Below are 23,113 nucleotides of genomic sequence, written 5' to 3'. Positions count from 1 at the left end.
GCAAGAAATGCTGTCCTTTGTGGAAAGCCAGAAGGGACCCTCGACCTTGTGGTCACACATGCAAGTTCGGGAGGGGATGCCCGACGCTGGCATGGTGTGCCTGCCCTACTGCCCGCCCAAACTCCTAACAGAGCAGAGAGGGCACTCATTCCCTGAGTCCAAGTGCCCTCGGCCCTTTAACACAGCATCCCAGGCATACACAGTCTGTTGAGAGGAGTTGGTTTAGGAGATATCAACTATCTATTCCCCATGTTCTATCCACACTTATAGGGCAGGAAGATTAGAAGGGAGCTCCACAAGATAATGAAAAAGAATAGCATTCTTCAAGTTCTTTGCTGCCTCAGGGCCTTTGCACTTGCTGTCCTATGTTGCTGGCTCTTCCCCCTCCATCAAGTCAAACATCACCTCCTCAAAGAGAAGCCCTGACCCTTCACCTCAGGTACCCCTCTCCAGGTGCACTTAACACCAACTCTAGGAGATATGGTCATTTGCCTGGTTGACCCTATCCCATCCAAGGCATCAGTGTTCAGTCCCATCCCAGGGACAAAACACACTAGTTTCCAGGAACATTAATACATAGAGCTGTTTGTGGAAATCTGATTCATATTCCGGAAATGATGCATCTTCACAGTAGCCGAGTTTGGGTTTCGACCCAAGTCTTTCTTCCTTTTCCCACATGGAAAGGACTGAGAGGTCCTCCTCGGTGTTTCAGAAAGCCCGAAGGCTCTCAGAGGTTCCTGGCGCTCAGACCTCTTAGCAGTAAGAGCCGAAGCGATTGAGGCCTATTAACCACTGCTTCCCGCACAAAGCAAAAAAACCCCCCAAACTGAAGCACATTTTTATTCAATTGATTGAAAAGTTGACAGTGCTTGAAGGACTAATGGTACACCCAAGTTAGTATTTAGTTAATTCTGGGAATTGAGGAAATGCATCGAGGCAACCCAAACCCAAGCTTGGCGTAGGAGCTGAAGCACAGACCTTACAGGGTCTTCTGGAAGCCTCAGCCCTCTGGACCGCGACCTGGACCTCTCTGCCTCCCTATGAGATAAGCCCCGGTGGAGACAGGTGAGGGACTCGGGGTGTGCGAATGTGGGTCAGACCAGAGAAACGGACACTCGTGAGGATGAGGGAGTCGTCAGGAGCCCAGGAAGAATGTCTTCAGGGTCAGGAGCAAGGCTGGGTCCTTTGCTGTCAGAGAAGCAGCACCGAGCTTCTGCTTCTGGGGGATGGACAAGGCTCCAGCGGGGGCCGACCTGGATGATCAAACTTCACAACGAAGAGACCTGGTGCAGCCTCTCAAGGTCTGTTATAACCTTCTCTCCGCGAGTCTGCATCGGGATTTGATATTTCTGACACCAGATGAGCCTGAAGGAGAAGCTTCGGGCTCAGGCTTGACGTGCTGCTTTGCAGCCTACAAGCTCGGCTTGCGTGGAGTTAACGAGAACACAGACTTGCCAGCGAAGCACTGCGTTCCCTGTCCCTGGATCCGGGAGCCGCGGCTTCGTGCGGGAGCCCACGGCGTTCTAACCGCACACGGCATTCTAACCGCACACGGTCGTCGTAACCGCACACGGCGTCCTAACCGCATACGGCGTCCTGACCGCACACGGCGTCCTGACCGCACACGGTCGTCCTGACCGCACACGGTCGTCCTGACCGCACACGGCGTCCTGACCGCACACGGCGTCCTAACCGCACACGGCGTTCTAACCGCACACGGTTGTCCTGACCGCACACGGCCTCCACAGGACTAGCGAGTCCCTCTGTACTGAAATGCCACCCTTCACAGAAAGGCGCCAAAGCAACAGACTATTAAATTTAGTTAAGTATTAGATTCCTCGTTTAGTGATTGCCCACACAGCTGGTTTTACCAGCAGAGAGCTGGCTGTCCCACAAGGGAGCTGAGTTAAGCCATTTTATTTGTTCCCATAATTGCATTCAGAGAGGGCAGAAGCACGGCAGAGGAAATAAGAAAAGACCGGCCTCTTCCCGAAGGGTTCTTCTTTTGACACCGGGGCCGTGGGGACCTGCAGTCTGAAGCATGCAAACGGCCACTCCTCAGTCAGACGTGAGCCCGTCTCCTGTCCGGTGGAATCAGCCATTACCAGATCTGGGCGCATGGAGCCTGCAAGAGCCAGGACAGCTGATGACGGCTGCTCCCCGGCTGTGCCCCAGCGGGCAGCCGCCGAGCGGTGGTGACCGCGGCCGCTCTGAGACTCTGCTGGCTCTGGGCCTTGGAGGAATTGCCACCTGGCCGGATTGGGGACACGAATGACCAGAATCAACTGGAAGCCAATGAGCAGCCGAGCCAGAGGAGAGAAGAGCCGCCCGCCCCTCTCTCGTGTTTCTGAGGGGAGCGGGAGAGCGGGGACTGCATGCAGATTGCAGATTACTCGAGTCTGGCTGCCCGCCAGGTTCTTCTGAGCCCTTCCCGGCGTGTTTCGGACAGCTTCCTCTTGTGCACCTGTCCCGGCAGCATCAGGGCCCCGTCCTCCCTGCTCAGTGGCTGCAGCATCGCAGACGCAGCCTGCCCACCCCGGGGCTGCACGGCTCAGACTGGACCCCGGCCTGAGGCTGGCACGGATGCCCTCCAGACCCCCATCTCACCTGGAGACTGTGTTCTCCAGCTCCCAACGTCCAGTTGTTAAGCCACACAGTTTGGGTGGTAATTGTTCTCTTTGCCGTGTCTCTCTTTCTCTCCAGCCAGATTCTAAGCAACCTGGAAGCAGGGTGATGTAAGTGCATTTGTGGTGTGGGCACCGTGCTGGCAGGCGGGTGGGCTTGGTGAGAGGGGCCGTGCGTGGCTCCCACCCCATCAACTACATCCCAACTCAGGAAAGGGCACAGAGCCGTGGACCTGCCGGCCCTCCAGCGTCCCAGGGACGCCGAGGCAGGTGTCCTGAGGGGCAGAAGGTGCCATGTGCTTTGCTCACTCCGCACTCTGTTAGCCAAACACCAGCTCGCCCCCAAACCTGCCGTGTTTTGGCCTAGAGCGAGCCGTCTGTAAACCCAATCGTCACCTGTCCCTCCAGAAGGGCTGCCAGTGTGTGTGTGTGTGTGTGTGTGTGTGTGTGTGTGTGTGTGTGTGTGTGGCGGGGGGGAGCGGCGGACCCGGAGGACTTTCCAGACACAGCTGAGGCCTTGACCGAGACGGGCACACGCTGGCTGGCACCTCCTGGCATCCCCCCATCCTACCTGCTTGCCACGTGCCTGACAGCACAGGTGACATCCCCTGGGTGGGCCCTCGGAGGAAGATGGCAGGGGGGTCTCCCAGGCAGAGAGAACCGAGTGAGAAAGGGGACAGACACCAAACAGCCTGTGTCTGGGACAATCTCAAAGAATAACGCCTATGATTCCAGCCGGCCGTGCGAGTTGGTTTTGCTTCTGTGTAAAAACCCGACCGAAGGGAGTGGGAAGGAGAGGCCCTGTCTAGGAGTTCTGGTGAAGGAGGCACACCGGGCGCCCCGGTAACTTGGGGTCTGTGAGCAGCTGCCACGACACTGCGGGCGCTGCCAGGACACAGACCACGCTGAAACCGCCTGTGGCACTCTGTCCCGTGGGCTGTGCCGGGCAGGGAGGCGTGTGGTGCTCGCAGGCCTCTGCACCTGAATTGTGTCCGCACGCCGAGCTCACACCCCCCTCACACTCACACTGAAGCCAGCAACTATTAATGCAGCGACTGTGCCGGTTTTCCTGCGCCAGCACCTGAGGGGTGTGCTCCGGTCCCGACCATAATTACGTTAAGGAAACAGCTTCTAAATAATTCAGAGTCACATCTGTGACACCGCAGGCTCTGTCTGCAGATAAGATTTTCTAAAGGGAAAGAAGTCCAATATTCCCCGGGTGGCTCTGGGGTCGGGAGCAGAGAAGGAGGAAAGACAAAGACTTCCGAAACAGTAATTTCGAATTTCAGAGCAGGGCTGGGATCCAGGGAACGATCGCTGCCGTCCGACCCTGACCGGACCTTCGGGGCCCGTCTGCCGAGCTGTGTTCCCACGGCTTCTGTTTGCCTGTCACTGTCCCACGTGGGCCATACACAGCTGGACGTCCAGGCTTTCCACACTTTGCCCAAAGGCCACCTCCCCAAGAGCCCGATCACCTGCGGGCCACTGGGCTGTGGGCAGGTGGCCTCACGTCCTGCCTCCGATCCGCACGCCAGTGGGACCTGCCCTCCCGACTTGAGGTAGCTCTGTACTCTGCTTGCCGGGCCCGAACACCATCAGGGACTCAGCGCTGCGTCGGATTCAACCGGGGTTGCCTCTGGAGCAGTGATCAGGGATGCTGCGGTTGTGAGCACATCACTCAGGTGACAGCAAAGCAAAGGCCTTGGGCTCCTGGGGCCCGGGTGTGGGACCTTGTGCTTAGGGTCACATGAACCAAGGTCTGGCCTGGTCGTGGCCATGTGATCTCAGGTAACTTGCTGTGAGGCTCGCGCTCAGTACTGTCCGGGAAGCCTCAGGCAGGCTGGTCCTCGGTATTAAGCGGTTACTTGGTTATGTTAAATAGAAGTGGTAGATGTGGTGCTGACGGGGATTAAGCACTCGGGGTGCAGTTCAAGGGCTCGGTCCTGCCGACCCCAGAATCCTCCCCGAGGCTGCACACCGGGGCTGAGCGGGGTTCATCCCAGAGCAAAGGATCCTTGGCCCGGCTCAGGGCAGGCGCAGGATGGAGCCACTAGGCCTGAGTAGCCCCTGGCCGCGCTGGCCGCAGGCTGAGCTGCTCGGCGCCCCGAGGGGAGGGACGGGCTGTGCCCCAGCGCTTTCCAGCTGGGGCCACTTCAGGTGCGCTCCTCGCCCTTGGTTTTCCTCATGAATAACGGGGGTAGTGAGAGCTCCTGCCTCACGGGCTGTGGTGGGGTGGGACGAGTGGAAACACACAGAGCGTCCGCAGCAGCGCTGGCCCCAAGCCAGCTCTGTAACCTGCCTGAGGTCGCGGTCGCTGTCACCGCCACTCCTGAGGCCTCCAGCCTTTCTCCAGGTCCTATTTCCAGGAGACGCTCACGACGCAGCCTCGGGCAGCACAGGCACACGGCGTGGCCTCTCGGAGCCCGAGACTCACAGGACAGCTCTTGCAGGCAGGGCCAGCTGGGGGGATGGAGAGCCCACCGCTTGCCTCTGTGATGCTCCTGGAGCGTTTCCACAGCCTTTTCAGCCCCGAAGAGCACAGCCCATGTGAAACGCACCTGAGGCCCGAGGGCTGCTCAGTGAGCCGTGTGGTCCTGCACGTGACGCACGTGGATCCGAGCCCAGCAGAGGAGCCCCAAGGCTCGGACGGGCCCAGGGTCTGGGGGCACCGGCTCGGCCCTCACCCGAGAGGGGCCCACCCAGTTCGACACACAAACCAAAACCTGAGGGCACTGTGCTCTGTGCTGGCGCAGCTGGAGATGAGATGGCAGGGAGGCTCCAGAGCCGACGCCAGACACACCAGAAGTTAAACACACAGAAAAATCCCCGGCTGACTCCCCGCCGCCAAGGCCCGCGGGCTGGACTCTGGGTTTGACATGCTATCGGGACCTGCAGCCTTCAATTGTTATTTTCCAGGCGGCCCCAGGCCTCTCCTGTGGCGTCAGCTTCTGGCACAGCACAGGGAACGGCGCGGGGAGGGGGCCGAGGCAGGGGGTCCTGCCCTAGTCACCATGTGCGAGTCACACGGCCTTCCTGTCCCACCCCTGCGACTGGCACCTGGTGGGCGTATGCCACTCATGGGCGGACAGAGGGAACGGAAGAAACTAAACATTTGAAAAGTCTTTTTAAAAACCTGAGCCCACTCGTGGGTTAACTTTGTGACGTTCTGCTGTTCTCCTTTCCTCCCTCCCTTCCTTCCTCCTTCTCTCTTTTTAAAAATTTCTTCTCACTTTCTCCTCTTATTGAGAGTATTTGCTCCTGAACAGTAAGAATTCCAGAAGAAACAGTCTTAGCTGTCAGTATTCTTGCAGCTTGAACCTGGGCTGTCTTTTCTGGGGAGCAGAGCCTATGCTACCTGTGAGGTCTTCCTCACGGGGTCACGAGAGGGAGGGAGCAAGGGGATGTGGGTAAACGCGCTCTGTCACGCACCACCCGACGGGTACCGTGGGGATGGAGCCCTTGGACGTGGGGTGACAGGTGAGATCCAGGCCTTGGGTCTGGCATCTACTACACACACAGGGGTGGTGATTACGGGTTATTCCCAGACGGGGGCAGCCAGGAGGGATGCTCAGCTGAGCTCCGACAGCCAGGCAGGACCAACGTGCACAACCTTTGCAGAACACAGTCAACAGGGAGTAAGTACAGGATGCACCCCGAGAGCCGTGAGGCGCGGAGCGGACACTGCGTCTCTCGCGGTCTCTGAGCTCCAGTCTTTAAAAGAAAGGCTGGACTCGCCGTCAACACTGTCTTCACTCTGAAGTCTCTGACTCCCAGCACAGAACAGGTTTCCCTTCTACTCTGCCACGAGCCAGGGGGTGTGCAGCATCTCACAGCTCCCGGTATCGTCAACAAGTAAACCATCCCTTGTCACGTGTCCTGCCCACCATTCCGACAGAAGACCACTTGTTACCTGAGAATTAATTGTTTTGGGTCATTTGAATGATAAGCAAAAGTTCAATTCTTTTGCTGATTAAAAATATAAAACCTCTCTTTTGCCACGCCTGTTTAGGATTGAAATGCATTTCTTAGGAAATAAGACATTAGTTTAAGCCGAGTTCTTAAATTGGGGTCCGCAGACATACTGTCAGAAGTCTTACTTTCTCCCCTTTATATAGGGTCTGCTTATTATTCAAGTCTGGGAAACACTCAATTACCAGACACTTGCTAGGGCATCAAAGCTGTCTGAATGCACCTGCCAGGTGTGCCTGGGGGGGAGTCAGGAGCCTACCTGGCAGGGTCGGGGCAGCAGGCGGTGGGTTGCAGCTGAAGACAGATATGGGATGAAGGAGCAGTGGAGCACAAGTCTGGGGACGCGGCCCCCGAAGAGGACATGTCAGAGGCAAACGCAGACGGAGGGCCAGGCTTGGGTGAAACTGGGGAGTGGGTGGGGGAGACCCTGCTGGGGAGGGAGGCAGCGGTGTGGTCTCCCGCGAGCGGCTGACCCTTCGTCCCTGCGTTTCTGCGTTTGGGGCTGGGGCCATGAAGGGCAACAGGAAACCTATTCTCCAGCATCACCTGCCAACTTTCCACTGAGATGTCTCCGGAAACCAGTTCTGCTTCCCACAGCAGTGTGGGGAAAATGAAGACAATTTACAAAATCACAGAAATAACCTAAATCTCAAATCCCTACCAAATGTGAAAGCCCCTGTGACCCATTTTCTCTGAAGCCTGAGATCAAAGCTGGGCTCTTCTTTCAGGTCTTCCAGGACCTTGTCTCTGGGTTTGAGGAAGACCCAGAACTCAAACCACTGCTCAAACCAGGCACTAATGAATATGTAAGTCTTTATGGTTTCTCCTAGATGTTTGTGTTTATTATTACATTTTCTGTCCTTCATCTTTATGCCTTTTATGTCCTAAGCGATGCTAAACTCTTCCAGTGTAGGGTCAGGTCTTACACCTCTACAACCAGCCCCGCTCCCTGCCGTTTGGTCCCCCTGTCCTTAATGGTTCCATGCTGGGCCCTGGTGCTCACAGCCACAGTCAGAGAACCTTCCTTGGTGGGGTCACCCCCCTTCTATGAGCCTCCCCGGCATTGACCACACCTGTCTGGAAAGGGCCTTCATGGTCAGACCAAAGTAATCTACACAAGAATGGCCCATACTTACCCACTAGGTCACTCCTTTCAGGGACAGGCCTCCTAGATTCACTCTCCTTTTTACTTCCTGTGATACTGACTGCTAACTCATCAAAGTTTCTCCCCCTTCCCAGGCACACAGCTTCTCTTTTTCTAGGTGGGCCCACGTGCTGGAGTTCTGGCTGGAAAGGACACACACCACCGCTAGGCCTCAACACAAAAATCACAAAACCTTCCCATTTTTTCTCTTCCTGTCTCCAGGGCCAGAAGCAGAGCCCTGAAGATGCTGGGGCCACACTCTAGAAGGAGCCTGCAGCCCTGGGTTCCTACCAGGAGAGCAACCTGCATTTTGTGTGCGCGAAATAGAAACCCTCGTTCTGCTGAGTGTTGGGTGGAATTGCATCCCCACAAAAGATGCTGAAGTCCTCACCCTCAGGACTGGTGAGGGTGACCTCATTTGGAAACAGGGTCTTTGCAGAGAAATCAAACTAAAATTGAAGTTGGGGATAGGAGTTTATTAATTAATTAATTTATTTTTGCTGTGTTGGGTCTTCGTTTCTGTGCGAGGGCTTTCTCTAGTTGTGGCAAGCGGGGCCACTCTTCATCGCGGTGCGCGGGTCTCTCACTATCATGGCCTCTCTTGTTGCGGAGCACAGGCTCCAGACGCGCAGGCTCAGTAGTTGTGGCTCACGGGCCTAATTGCTCCGCGGCATGTGGGATCCTCCCAGACCAGGGCTCGAACCCATGTCCCCTGCATTAGCAGGCAGATTCTCAACCACTGCGCCATCAGGGAAGCCCACTGGTGTCCTTTTATAGAAAGGGCAGATTTGGACACAGACATGCACACAGGGAGAAGATGAAGAGCCTGGGGTGAGGTTTCCATAAGCCAAGGGATGTCAAAGATCGAGAGCAACCTGCAGAAGCTGGGAGAGAGGCCTGGGACAGTGTCTCCCTCACAGCCTCAGAAGGTACCAACCCTGCCGACACCTTGATCTTGGACTCGCAGCCTCCAGAAAGGCGACACAATAAATTTCTGTTGTTCAAGCCCCCAGCGTGTGCTACTGTGTGATGGTGGCCCTAGGAAACTCATACACGAAGCTGCTGAGATTTTGGTGGTGGTTGTTACAGCAGCTCTGATCATTCAGTAGCAAAATCCTGACTTTATTTGAGGTGTGGGGAGCCCAGATAAAAGACATTTCCAGGCATCCTTGGCAGCCTGGTGGACACGTGGCCAAGCTGTGACCTTTAGATGGAAGCAGAGTGTCAGCAGCCCATGCGGGGAGACAGCCTGAGGCGCTCAGTTACAGGAACCACCCTGTGCTTCACCCGCCCTCCCGTCTTCCAGCCCGGCATGCAGACATGATGCCACTGTGCATCACAAAGCAACACGTCTTCCATCCAGTTTCAGCAACTGCTATCTTGAGTTTTCTGTTAAACGTAGCCAAATGTGATCCCAAGTGATCTAAGAGATTTTTTTTTCTTGTGGTACGCGGGCCTCCCACCGCCGCGGCCCCTCCCACTGCAGAGCACAGGCTCCAGACGCACAGGCCCAGCGGCCACGGCTCACGGACCCAGCTGCTCCGCGGCATGCGGGATCCTCCCGGACCGGGGCACGAACCCGTGTCCCCCGCATCGGCAGGCGGACTCCCAACCACTGTGCCACCAGGGAAGCCCGATCTAAGAGATTTTTATATTTTAAAAGAAGCCTTTGTGCAGGTGTGATGTCCACACCCACAGGAATGAATACACAACAGGAGTATTTCAGGCACCTGCTGGGCGGGGAGAAGTAGGTACTCGAGGGGGTCTTTCTGGAGCCCCTCAAACTGCCATCTCAGAACATACATCAGACACTGAACGAAAACACCCCTATTCTCTTGGGTGGTGGGTACCACAGCAGCAGCCACATTGAGATCATGCCTTTTCCAACTTAATTTTGTGGCTTAAGTCAAAAGTCTGACCAATTCTGAGCTATACCGAGAACTATAAATGCAGAAACAGGGAAAGTCAGAGTGAAACATCTCCTGAGTTTGCATTAGGCTGCAGGAAAACCGAGCTCAAATGTAACCACGTGCACAGGCTTATACAACAAAGGTGACAGAAAAGATTCCACACGTCAGCACGGGACGTAAATGCTGTCCAGTGTCCCATCAAGCAGCACGTGGCTGAGATGAAGCACGACGGTGTCACCTCCAGGTTCTCTGTTAAATTTCAGAGAAGAATGGGACACCGACTGCAGAGCCAACCTCACCCCGTGTGCAAAGTGCTTTTTATTTCTTATTCCCTGGGCCCTCTCTCTTTGCCTCTGGGAATCAGCCACAAGAGTGACAGCTCAACTGCAAGAGTAAAATGCTGAAAAATACCTGCTATGTCAGGAGCGCCACAATAGAATATGGACGACCTATAACCTCCAGTCTGTCCATGCTGGCTGGGATGATTGGTTAATGCAGCTAACCAACCAAACATGAAAATAACTGGTCGTTTGGCTTCCCGAATAGAATCAGTAAAATACCTCAGAACTCTCTTTTAGAGGCACTGCACCCCCCATACATTATTTTATAAACAGAAGAAATAAAATGTTGTGTCGATGCTATTCCGTATATCTAAGATACAAATCTGCTTCATTTTTGCTCACACCCGAGCCTTAGGAAAGCGATGGTGACTACCCAGCACCATGGGAACGGCAAGGCGGTGGGGGGAGGGAGGAGGGGGCGTTGGGAGCTTTTCACGCTCCTGACCCTCAGGACCCCTAATGGTGTCATCACATCCAGGCCTGAATGTGACTAAAAGCAAAATCCATTCTGAAAAGGTAGGTATAACCCCTTGACTTGGATAGAAAAATAATAGGACTCTCCAAAGAAGTAAAAGTATTTAACTGAATGGCTTTCTTAAGCAGAGTTACATCTACTTTTTAAATTACGGATTCGCAGGAAGTTTCAAAAATAGTGCATTGAGTTCTGTGCTCCCGAACCTTAGCTTCCCCAGTAGTGACCTCTCATATCACTGTGGTGCAGTCACTGTACTGCAGTCAGTGTCATGTAGTCACTGTGGTGCAGTCACTGGACTATGGCCAGACCCCCGAATCTCACAGCCTGGTAGAATGGTCCCCCACTGTAGACCACACTGGAGAAGTGGCTTGGGGCAGGCACATCTCTTCCCCCAGAAAACTCACCCCTCCTCCTCTGAGGAGAAGCAGCTCCTTCTCAGCCTGGCTCCCTGTGATGCCATGCAAGTGTTTTGAGTGGGCTTTGTATCCATCCTGACATCCATTTTTTGGCTTTTTTTTCTTTCCGTTTACATGATTTAATTATTTACTTTTGATTATATTATTACTTATCTTTAATTCTGAATTTCTGATAATCATTTGATAGTTCTGCAGAATATTATCATTTTGGATTTTTTTCTAAACGCTATCTCTAAATAAATCTATTTTATCGACGTTTGAACACTTTAACCATTTTTAACCAGTGATTACTATGCTGTTGGAGATCTTTTCAGGACTTTCCCCCTAACCAGCTCTCCTTGGGGCCTGAAACCCTGCCATCGAGACAGGAGCCAGAGTGGCTTCCCGAGGGAATTACAGCAACTGCTACGAGCTTTGACTCCGTGCATGAAGGTAGGATGCTGAGCAGGGTCCTGCAGGGAAGGTGGCACCTGGGTGGTGGCAACCATGGGAAGGAGAGGTGGGACTGTAAAGGCTCAGGATTCTCCGCGGATTAGGGCAGAGGAAGGCCGAGAAAGGTCAAGTTCTCTTTACTTCTCAGCTTTCCCAACGGTCTGCCTGGGACGGCACACATCAGTTCCAATTTTTCGTATAGATATACATGTGCACATGTCACCGCCAACATGTGTGGGGTCCTCGAGACTCTCTGGAAAGTTCCGTCCCTGCAGTGGCAAGGACGTGAGGTGCCCCGTGTGCCATGAAGATGCCCCCAGAGCCACGGAGACAGGTGGCTCCTCGGCCCTGTGGGGAGATTCTCAGAAGGGGGAGGACTCAGGCAGGCCTGGCTCCAGATCCCAGGGCTGGACGCACATATCCGTGCGGCTGGGGCTTTGCCCAGAGTGTTGCAGGCAAGGCCGGCGCGTCCTGCAGTGGCCTCCAGGCCTCGGCACTGGTGGAGCTGCGGGACCTTCTGGCTGGGAGGCCCGCACCTACACTTCCATCCCATCGAATCAGTATTGGCGACCGTGGGCTTCATTCTGAACTGCTAGGACATGAGCCATCTTGGCCTCCAAAAAGAAACTCTGCACAGATTATCTCATAAAGCTTTTCTGCTTCTTTCCTCCTGAGCCGCAGGAAGAGTTAAGGAAAGACCAAAAGCACTTACTTTTCTTATCTGTCGTGTTGTGCACGGTCACCGTGGGGACCCCAGGACCTGCAGTGGGCAGAGAAACAAAAAGGGGGTCGTGAGTTTTGTGGAGAACAAAAGAGAACCAAGCCTTTGTTACAAGGTGCTCACCAGGGGCCCTGGGGCGCCTAGCTCCGCGGAAGAGTCAGCAGCCATGGACGATGGCAGAGGCCGGGCCCTGGGTGTTACAGGCACATCTTCCTAGCTTTGTGTCTGCGTCAATTACAATGAACCCAATGGAAAGTGTGTGTGTTTTAGATTATTGTAATGACATAAAACATCTATACTCTTATAACCTCATTCTGACTGTCCAGACACAATTCCACGTTGTCTTCATAGAGTTCTGGTCTATCACTGCAGACTCAGTCCTAAGTCACCTTTCAAAGCTGCCTTGCTGGGCCCTCCTGGAGGAAGCCATCACCTCCACTGGTCTCCTGTAATGCTTGGTAAAAACTTACTAGTGTAACGGCATAATTTTGCAAATGTTCATCTGCGTTTCAATTTTCCCTGGTGACGTAGCTCGCAGCTTCCAGCTCCAAGGCTGTCCTGAATCTGCAGCCCTGGGGTGAGAAGGGGGCCTGGCCAGCTGTGGGTCAAGTCTGTAGGTCGACTTCGTTATTCTCTTTAGCAAAAGGAGGGTCCAGAAAGAGAAAAAGGCTTATGTAAATTATTTTGCAGCTATTCTGAAGGTGTATTAAGAGGCAGGCGTGGGTTTTTCTAACTTCATCTCTGCCCCTTCTCTGCACTCCTGTTCGGCCGGGGCGGGCCTTCCCACGGGATGTGACGGACACCAAGCTTGTTCCCACTGGGCCTACTGTTCTCTCTGCCCGAAGTCTCCGTCCCCAGACACCGGCGCAGCTTGTCTTTGTCTTCATTAAGTCTCTGCTCACATGCCTCCTCCCACCACTTACTGGAAGAGACCCCTCCACGACCATCGGCCCAGCTTCCACCTGCCCCTGCTGCCTGTTCTTCACAGGGCGCTGCCCATACCTAACGGCAGGACCCTCTAGTATGCATTTTCAGTATTTGTTCATTGGCCCTTTCAACTGCCCTAGAATGCAAGCTCTAGAATTTATAAGAACAAATTCTGGAAGTCTGTCTTTACTGCCATTATTTGCAGCATCTAGAATACCGTTTGGAACATAGTTGGGGCTCGATTACATATTCGTGGAGCGAATGCCAAATGATCACAGAACACACAGGACGGAGCAGGGGAGGCTGCCCCTTCGGCCCTGGTGCACTTGGGAGGAAGGAGACAGACAGGAAGTGAAGGCTGGCGGAGGGCAGGTGCGCAGAGAAAGATGGACGCGTTCTGGGAGCTGTAGGCCCAGGGCTGCTTTTCCTCTGCCTCAGGCTGGGGTCTCTGGGATGCTATGAACTCCCAGGGGTGGCTGCACCTAAGCTGGGGATTCGTACTGTTTGGGCAGCTTCCGGGGGATCATCATCAGAACGTCCTGCCTGCTTCCAAGGGGCCACGTGACAAGCAGCTGAGTTGAGAGCCAGGGTACCGGCCATGGATCTCACCACAGTGAGGCTCAGAGCCCACCCTGCAGGGGCTGCTGAGTGGACATCCTAGTCCTGCGTCCCGAGAGAATGTGGCAGAAAAGCAGTGCAGTCCGAGGTACCATGGAAGGGCAAGATGGGCTGGTCCGGCCCGGGAGCACCCCCCGGCCTGGCTGAGCTGAGAGACAGACTGCGGTCACAGCAGCTGTGGACCTGAAGCCTGTCCACTACCTGGGACTAGGCCCAGACACTATCCAGTGCACATCCAAAGTCCGGGAGGTCCGAGGCCTCGTCTCCCCGACCACGTGGCCCTCCCCCATTCACCCATAGATAGGATTGCCCAAACAGAATGCAGCTTAGCCAGTTATATTTGAATTTCAGATAGACAATATATATTCTTCAGTATAAATACGTCCCATGCAGTATTGGGACTTACTACTAAAAATCCATTTGTTGTTTACCTGAAATTTTGTGTTACTGGGTGTCCTTTTTATTTGCTAAATCTGGCACCCTTGACCCAGGGACGGGGAGGGGCAAGCAGTGATGTGAGACTCTGTGCATTTAACCTAAAGGGACAGCACTCACTGAAGGGGATCTAAGCACTGGCTGTGGGTTTAAATTATTGAGTCAAACTAAGTTTTCTGGCTCAAAGATCCATTTCCCCATGGGGCACTCATGTGGAAGAACAGATCAGTTACTGAGAAATAAAGAACCTGCATCTCTTTTCTCTGCACATTTCACGGTGAGTAAATTTGCAAACAGAGCACATCCTCCATTCTTATTAATAATGTAAACAATTATTATTTATTTAGTGCCTACTATGTAAAAGGCACTCTGCTAGGTGTGTATATGAATAATTTCTAATCCTCACACCAGCTCTACAAAGCAGGTGCTTCTATCCATATTTTACAGATGAGAAAACACAGGTTTCAAGAGCTTTATGTTTTTTGTCTCAGCCATACAATAAGAAAGTTGCTGAGCCTGGATTAGTCCCTTCTTATTTTTAAATCCATAAACTTGATGTATGTTTCTAAAAAAATTCAAAAACTACAAAAAGGAATAAAGTGACAAGTAAAAGACCCTTCTCACCCCACTTTCCAGAAGTAACCTAAATGTCTCTAAAATGTCCTAAAATGTTTCTCTGCATATAAGTGGTCAAATTTACACATAAGCAATTATTTTAAACATACAAATAAAAAATATAAAAAACCTTTCATGTAAATATGCAGCTTTATCAGACCTTAAGATTATACCATATTGCCTTACTTTTTAAAAATAAAACATAATACACAGATTTTTGAGGTCACCTGTGTGCCCTGCCCTAATCTCAGTCTGCTCCCTTTCCAGAGGTAACTGTTATCTTGGAGTTAGTATTTATTATTTCTCTGCATATTTAAAAGATATTTTTGCCGCATGGTATGTGTTCACAATAACATATATGGCACACACAGTATAATATAGCATACCTCAGTGTAACATCTTTTATATTGTCTTAGTATCCAGTCTGACAATAGCAAGAGAATGAAGCCAAATGCCCAGAGAATGAGTAAACACAGCCACTGTGGAGAACAACTGAGCAACGGCTGTGAAACCTGAAGATCCCTGACACCACCAGACAGTCCCATCCCTGGACCACATCTCAGAGCGAGCCCTGCACACGGACACAAGGAGGCAAGCACGCAGTAGATCGTTCTCAACAGCAGCTATGTCTGAGCCACAAGTGCCGAGCTAGCCATGGGCAAGGGAGGGGATGACTTAAATGCAGTCTGTCTGTTCACCCAGTGGAAGATCGCAGAGCATGTGAAACGAGTAGACAGACACCTATCAACACGGGTAAGTATGAAAAATACCACGTTGCATGAAAACAACAAGTTGCAGAATGGTAAATACTGTAATATACAATGATGTAAATAATTTTCACAATCTGTAAACCTTCGTTTTCAGCAGATGTATGGTATTCCATTCCATGCATATACCGTATTTCTTTGGTCCACTCCCTACTGATGGATATTTAGGTGGCTTCCTTTTGTTTTTTCATTGCCATAAACATGTTGCAGAAGTCCCTCTAACATACATCTTCACACACAGGGAAGACTGTGTTGGTTAAGCTAGTTACTGGCATTGCATTGTTAAAAAGGTTTTATAGCTGGTTTTCACTAAATAAGCTTGTGGTTTCAAACACAAAACCCCCAAGTCTCAGTGCTTTAAAAAAATGAAAGTTTATTCCTTGCTAATGTTACATCCTGGTAGATGGCCAGCTGTGGCCGTGCTGGTCCTCCTCCAGGATCTGGGCTGAAAGGGTAGCCTTCATCTAGAACATACTGCGCTCATGGCCAAAGGAAATGAGAAGGGAGCTGCAGAAACGCAGCAGCTCCTGAAACACCCTGGGCCATAGCTCATGTCCGCTCTGGTGCCTTTGCCAATGGAACCGGAAAACCTCTCCGGGGGGGGGGCGGGGCGGGCACAGATCACGCACGAGGGGAGGGTGGTTCCAGAGGGCAGACAGGGGACAAGGGCATTAGCGCCCCAGGCTGAGACCCTGGACTCCAGTGAACACTGTCTCCTCGCCCTCTAATTGAGGGTGGGTGCAGGTCTATGGTATAACTTAAAAAAATGTGTTGTCTTTTTCACCGCTCTAATGGGCAAGTATTGTATCTTGGTATTGCTTTAAGTTACCTTTTTCAACTTTTGAGTGGAGCTGGACAACTTTCCGTGTGTGACATCTGCATTTCGTGTGTGTGTGACTGCAAACTCCCCTTTCCCGTCCACTTAAATTGCGTTGTTGCTCGTTCTCCTCTTATTTAGGAATGAGATCGTCACCGTGCTGCTGCAGACTTTTCTCCTGTGTTCTTTCTAATTTGTGCCTCAAAAAGTGTCGTGTACCAATGGTAGCAACTGGCATGCTGAATTGTACTTTCAAAAAACATAACTGCTCCTGCGTGCACGCACGCACGCGCGCGCACACACACACACACACAGGAATCCTTGGGCTGGGGATCTGAGTCATCCCAGAGCCTGTTCTGAATCTGGGAATCAGTGCCCTGAACAAAATGTTTGCTGAATGGATTAACAGCTCATGCAGGATGACTTCCCAAGCATATACTTGGCCACCATGTGTCAAGCCAGCAAAGTTAAATTCAGCTAAAGAAGGATCCCCTAAGACCATTCCCATGTCCTGTGTCTCACAGTTCAGGTCACTGTTTCCCTGCTGATACTGAGCACCCACCCTGCTTTTCTCTAACCACCGAGGGTAGCTGTCTCCACTTATAGGATCTGAATTGTGTGTGGTTTTCTTTTTGAGAGCCACATCACAACTGTGCCATATTCCCTGTTATTTTAATACAGAATATTCTTCAGAATAGCCAAACAGAGACAATACAAATAAAAACTATATTTAAAGGGGACACAAAGTTAAAAAGCAGCCCCCATGTATAATTTAAATCGGCTGATTGCAACCTAAGCCCATCCAGTTACCCAGACCCTCCTCTGGGAGCTGGGTCCCCTGGGTCCACAGCCATCGTGGTCCAGAAGCGGTGTTCTCCCCCTCAAACTGCCATCATACGAGCTCCTCTGGCCCAGGTGGCCTCGACCCACTGCTCTGCGTGAATTTTAAGATCACCCATCATTGTGAGACTTCTATGATGTTTGGGCTCCTGAAAATTGGCAGATAATTTAGGAAAACACCAAAATCTCAACAAACTTTCTTATAAGAAATGAAGAAAAAGCAGGAGATTCCCAATTCAGAGTAAAATATTTGGGCTTTGTGATACTTTGACCAGACCTGGGTTAGTGTCACCCAGGATTTCTGTAAGAAGAGAAGAAACGTGCTAAACACAGGAACAGCACACACACGATTCCAGGGAGCTTGCAACATTTAACGGGGAGCCCTCCAAACTCATTTTAAACAGTTAAGGATACTTTTACTAATGAGACTTTGGAAGGGCTTCACCACCGAAGTTTTAAATTGGTTTTCTTTACTTTTCTTCCTCTTCCTCCAAACGATGTCATGTGCATCTAGCCAACAACTAACTGATTAAACGCGTCGTTTTGAACAGTAGGAAGCTTCTGTCCTTTTGTCACTGCTGCCTGTTAAGTCACTCCCTCCCCATCATCTGGGCACAGACTATCACGGCCCAAATCCGGGAAATCATGTTTTTTGTTTGTTGGATGGTCAGAACCTGACAGCACTCTGCTTAACAGCTATTTTTCTGACAACTCCTATTCATAGTTTCTTCTTACTCTGCATGTATTTCAATTCAACAAATAGGCATTGAGATTCTACCATGTGCAGGGCACAGTGCCAGGTCCAGGGGACAGAGGCAGAAGCAGACAAAGTATTTGCCATCAGGGAGCTCAGAGTCTAGTATAGGAAGACAGCCACGCACAAAAGCAGGCTTTGATGACTGTCACCAGAAGGTGTACTGTTGTGACATCTGCACACTGACTCTGGGACTAAGGATGTGGTCTGGAGCCCTGCTCTGGTTCCAGCCCTGTCACCAGCTGCTTTGTGGTTCCAGCCAAGCGACTTTTCTTCTCTGGGTCCCAAATGTGGAATATAGGGTGACTAAGGTCTATTCTTAGTAAGAGGAACAGAGGTTGCAGCAAAAACGATGACACCACTACTCAGGGTTCCTATTATGTGCCAGACGCGATGCTGGATGCTGGGGAGTCGCTGCCTCACTTCACCAGCTCCCAGAGACAGGGGTAGCCTACCCACAGAGATTAGGACGCTGCGATCAGAGCCCCCCCCGAGACGCAACATGGACCTCCGGCAGGAGAGATGCTCTACCCCTGTGCCCAGAAGGAGGCGCTGTTCTCAGCTGGAAGCGGAAGGCAAGGAGGTGCAGGATGAAAGTGAGGGTGGAGAAGCAGGACAGCGTTTCTCTTCCTTCTCAGCAACCCTTCCAGTGTCTGCATGCTTCCGACTAGTCTTAGGGTACAGGATATGCTTTCAAATAAGAGCATGTAACTCTACGGCACTGTTAACGCCTCTGTCAATTAGGTCCTGTATTAAACACCTGATTCTCTATGTGCTCGCCTATGGACACACTCTTAGGCACACGCTCCTAGATTCGCGTGAGCAGGCACATATGGACACATACATGTAGACATAAAAATATTTATTATGATTCTCTTTGCCCCCTTCTTTCTTTTTTTTCTTTTTTTTTTTTGCGGTACGCGGGCCTCTCACTGTTGTGGCGTCTCCCCCCGCGGAGCACAGGCTCCGGACGCGCAGGCTCAGCGGCCATGGCTCACGGGCCCAGCCGCTCCGCGGCATGTGGGATCTTCCCGGACCGGGGCACGAACCCGTGTCCCCTGCATCGGCAGGCGGACTCTCAACCACTGTGCCACCAGGGAAGCCCCCTAATATTTCTTAAGTCCTTGGTAGGTAAGTGTGTCTCAGCTGGTGTATACCCTTGTTCAAACTGAAATGCAGAACTGCATGAAAACAGTTCTATTTGCTCAGCCTTTGCTTACAAAGACATAACTGCAATAAAAGCAACATTTGGCCTTTTAAAAACTCTGGTTAGCGACAGAGACTATTCTGGCTCAAGTTAAAAATCTGACTTCTGAGTTTATATTGTTCCCGAGAGGGAAAATAACCACACTGAAGCAAGCAAATTTACAACCAACACATAAGGTACTTTTGGTCAGCAAAGACCTTTCTGCTAGATGGGGGAGAAATTCAAATAACAAAAAGAAAAGCTTTGAATGACACAACAGACTTGCAAACAGAAAATATTTAGTTTTGTGTCTCTGGTTTCCAGTCCCATTCAGTTCAGAACATTAACTTACACCTGCTTGAGTGGATGGAGAGATATGACACTTCCAGATGAGAATGAAGTAATGAAAAAGGACACAAACTGGAAAAGAAACAAGTCGTGAGAATAAAAGAAAGTTCACACAGAGAGTGCTTGCCCTCACTGCCCTCATCTGTATCCTCAGAGGGTGTTTATGTGACAGATAATTCCCACCAGAAGCTACACTCACGGTATATGAACAACGGAGACTCGGGCGGTCTGGCCGTCACCACCCGAGTCTCTCTCGAGTGGTGATGGACGGTTTCAAAGACCAGCGGCCAGCAGCGAGAGCGTGAGGAACGCTCTGGCCAGGGCAGACGATGGGCCACGGCCCCGCTGGGCATGGCATCCGGATCTTTTTATCTGCCAGTTCATGAGTTATGTATGCCCGATGCACAGGGTTTTATACGCTGAGGTGATATTATACCAATAAGCAGGGTGCTAGCCGAGCTACTGGAACTACTGCAGGTAATTAAAATATCTGTTCCAAAGACAAGATTTCCTAGTCAACACAGCAGATGGATTTTGTGGCTGTTTGACTTTGAAGCCTCGTGTGGCTGACATCAACCTTGGGGTTTGGGGTTCCCCTGCCAAGCCCCGCAGCACTGAGTCTTTGCTCCAACCCCATTTCACGCGTCCACTTGAAAGCAATCGTATTTCCCATGCAGCAGGGTACGTAGCGTCACTCAGTGGGGTTCACAGAAATCAGGGGGTGGTTTTTACAGGCTCACAACGGTGGTGAAAAATGTCACATTAACCTTTCCAGTCACATGTAACCTCTTCCTCTAGAAATTACATGTCACACTTTGGGCACACGACAGGCATGTTAATAAGAGAAACCATCCCAATCATAAAAAGGGGGTCTCTGTATGCTCCCCAAAGTCAGCTAGTATCTTTGGGTAGTTGATCCATAGAAGTGTTAGGTTTTAGGAACTACCTGGCTTCAAGATATAGCAACACTTTTGTGCCCCGTATGCATCACCCTGGGTGAAGGGTTTAGATGTTCAGCGTAATTCACAGAATACAAAGTATGAAGGAAGGAGCTTAGTTTTGTTAATTTTGTGAGAGTAGGCAAACTACAAGAGAACTGATGAAACATACACTGGCTGTCGCATTCATCCCTGTGCGTGGCTGAGCTGGGATCTGGGCCAGGGAGGGACCAAGGCTCTTCTGAGAACACTTCCCACAGCTCCTGTATGGTCCTGTCTCTCAGAACTGTGATAACACTTCTCGTCATCTGCTGACATTGTGATCCAGTAGTTCTGTGACGAATTTCAACCCACGTCATTAAGTTCTTATTTGAGTTCTAATGATACACTGTTAATGATACACTATGTCTTATCTTTTCAACTATACGTGGAGCTTAGGAACCTATTTTATATAACTCTGTATCCCACGTAGGAAAATGTACAGTGTCTTATTCATAGTAAGTGGCCAATGGATATTTGCTGATTAAACGAAGGACAAAGCATTCATGGACAGGATGCACACCCTGGGAAACTGTGAGGTTGGTGCAGTCAGTTCAGAGGCTGTGGCCTGTTCTCTTGAATAACCTCAAAGTTGCCAATTACCTGTTTTAGAAGTTAGCTCTGGTTTTTAAAAAGTGCACAAGATCACTTAGAGCTAAATTTTGTAATGAAGGTATTTTAAGTTTGGTGATTACAGCAACTGTCAACATTCCAGCCTATCATAAAGAAAAGAACTGTAGGGCTTCCCTGGTGGCGCAGTGGTTGAGAGTCCGCCTGCCGATGCAGGGGACACGGGTTCGTGCCCCGGTCCGGGAAGATCCCACATGCCGCAGAGCGGCTGGGCCCGTGAGCCATGGCCGCTGAGTCTGCGCGTCCGGAGCCTGTGCTCCGCAACAGGAGAGGCCACAACAGTGAGAGGCCCGCTTACTGCAAAAAAAAAAAAAAAATTGTAGATTTCTTGGGAGCCTGGAACATGGAGATCATGTTACAAGGAGGACCCTAAATTCTCCCAAGCAATGTCCTCTCATTGGAGTAAATGGCTCAGCTTCCTGAGAAGAATGGTACTTATCTGGGTGTACAAATTATGGCGTGCAAAGAAATGAGGCCCCTTTTTATAATCACAGTGAGGATGCGCTACATTTTAGGTCTTCTTTGCTTCTGAACTTGATCAAATCTCGACACAGGCCAGTTGGAAACTAAGGAGGCCCGTTGTTCTGCCTGCTTCCGCCCCCTGCTGGCCACCACTCTGTGTCACTGCCCAGGCTGCCTGCCGTCGTCCCCTGGCCCCTCACAGTCAGCCCACTGAATAAAAGCAGGAGTGACTGGCCAAGCACCAGGTGTGTGCCCTGAGGGCAGAGCCTCAGTTCTCAGTGCAGAATCTCTGAGGCGGGGATGCCACCTGCCTGCGGGGTAATGGGGTGCCTAGGAGCTGACCCCCTAAGGCTCCTGAGAGGTGGGCACTACCTGAGATACAGAGAGTCCTGCTTTTCTTTTTGGACTCAAGGTTGTAGAACAGATCACATCTCTTAAAGGGAAGTAATTCCACACTCCACTCTCTCAAACCACCACATCCATTTCCTCCGTAGGTCCCCCCAGTTGTGCCTGCTAAAGCGTCTCGTGCCCCCTCCCATTGCCATGGTAACGTTCTCAGCGCTGCCCTCCTCACCGCTGCCCAGGGATCCCCACCCAGTTCTGACCTTGGCACTCTTCTGATTAACACCCTTGAGTCGCTTGCCATTGCCCACAGGATAAAGCTGAGACCCCCAGCATGGAATATAAGACCTTCTCAGACCTAATCTCCTATCACCCAACACACACCTTCCAAACTCGTTTTTCTGAAGAGAAGCTGTGCTTCTTCACACACTTGTGCCTGCTCGTCCCCCTCTGCAATGCCCCGCCCTCCTGGTCTCCTCTAAACCTCTGCATAGCCTTCAAGGCTCAGTTCAAACATCTTTTCTCTGACTATTCCCTCCTTTGTGGCACCAGTGTGATAATAATAATAAAAGTAAAAATAGCAACAACAACAAGTTCATAATTACACCATGATCACCATGTGTCAGGCACTGTTTTAAGTGTTTTCCACATAGTAACTCCTTTAGTCTCTATAGTAACCCTATGAAGTAGGCACTATATCCCCGTTTCACAGATGAGTAAGCCAAGGCACAGAACTGCCTGTGGTGTCGCCAGGATTGACACCAGGCACAGTCCACCCATTTGGCCTCTTGTGTACATATATTTCTTAATTACAAAGCACAGTAACCCTCAGTGTTCATCTTAGCTGCATCATTGGCTAGCTGAGTGGAGGTGAGCAGGTTACTGTAATTAGCTGGTCCTTGTTTTCTCCCTCTTCAAGAGTTGTTCTGAGGACTAAATGATGACACACACAAAATGCCTAGAATATGCCTCGCACATGACGATACAGTCAAGGAGCTGTTAACATCCGTTCGCCCGGTGGTCACATTGCAAGATGACTGGTTAGGGGTTAGGGAATGACAGCCTGGACTCCCAGGCACTGGGAGGATTCTTGGGCAGGAATTCCCTACATGATGAAAAACCTGTTCTTGGTCAATGTGCCACCTGCACCATCACAGCCCTAACACACGTGTTCCCTCGTCCCCAGGGCTCCTGGCTAAGCAGTGTGGGCCACAGTCTTCAGCATGGTCCCACATTTTGTGAGACGTTGAGGATCTGCACGGCCTACCACGTGCGTCAGGCACGAGGAGGCACCTCTGTTCTCCAGATGCAGCCCGGAGCCTCTGACTATCCAGACCTGCTTGTCCTTCAGGGCCAGCGGGAG

At 51.4% G+C, this 23,113-nt stretch overlaps 1 protein-coding gene across 2 annotated transcripts in view; it reads right to left on the bottom strand.

The window, feature by feature from the left end:
* Positions 1 to 23,113, bottom strand: part of DPP6 (dipeptidyl peptidase like 6) — a 764,679-nt gene that overhangs the window by 23,633 nt on the left and 717,933 nt on the right. For both annotated transcript variants that reach the window (XM_029234469.1, XM_029234470.1), the window contains exon 17: positions 12,024 to 12,071. In XM_029234469.1, coding sequence (XP_029090302.1) covers positions 12,024 to 12,071 — 48 coding nt within the window. The remainder of the gene's footprint in view (positions 1 to 12,023; positions 12,072 to 23,113) is intronic.

The sequence above is a fragment of the Monodon monoceros genome, unplaced genomic scaffold, assembly GCF_005190385.1.
Source record: "Monodon monoceros isolate NGI ecotype Baffin Bay Population unplaced genomic scaffold, NGI_Narwhal_1 Super_Scaffold_2, whole genome shotgun sequence".
Taxonomy (NCBI): Eukaryota; Metazoa; Chordata; class Mammalia; order Artiodactyla; family Monodontidae; genus Monodon; species Monodon monoceros.
The sequence above is the reverse complement of the archived record's forward strand: the minus strand, read 5'-3'. Positions and strand labels throughout refer to the sequence as shown.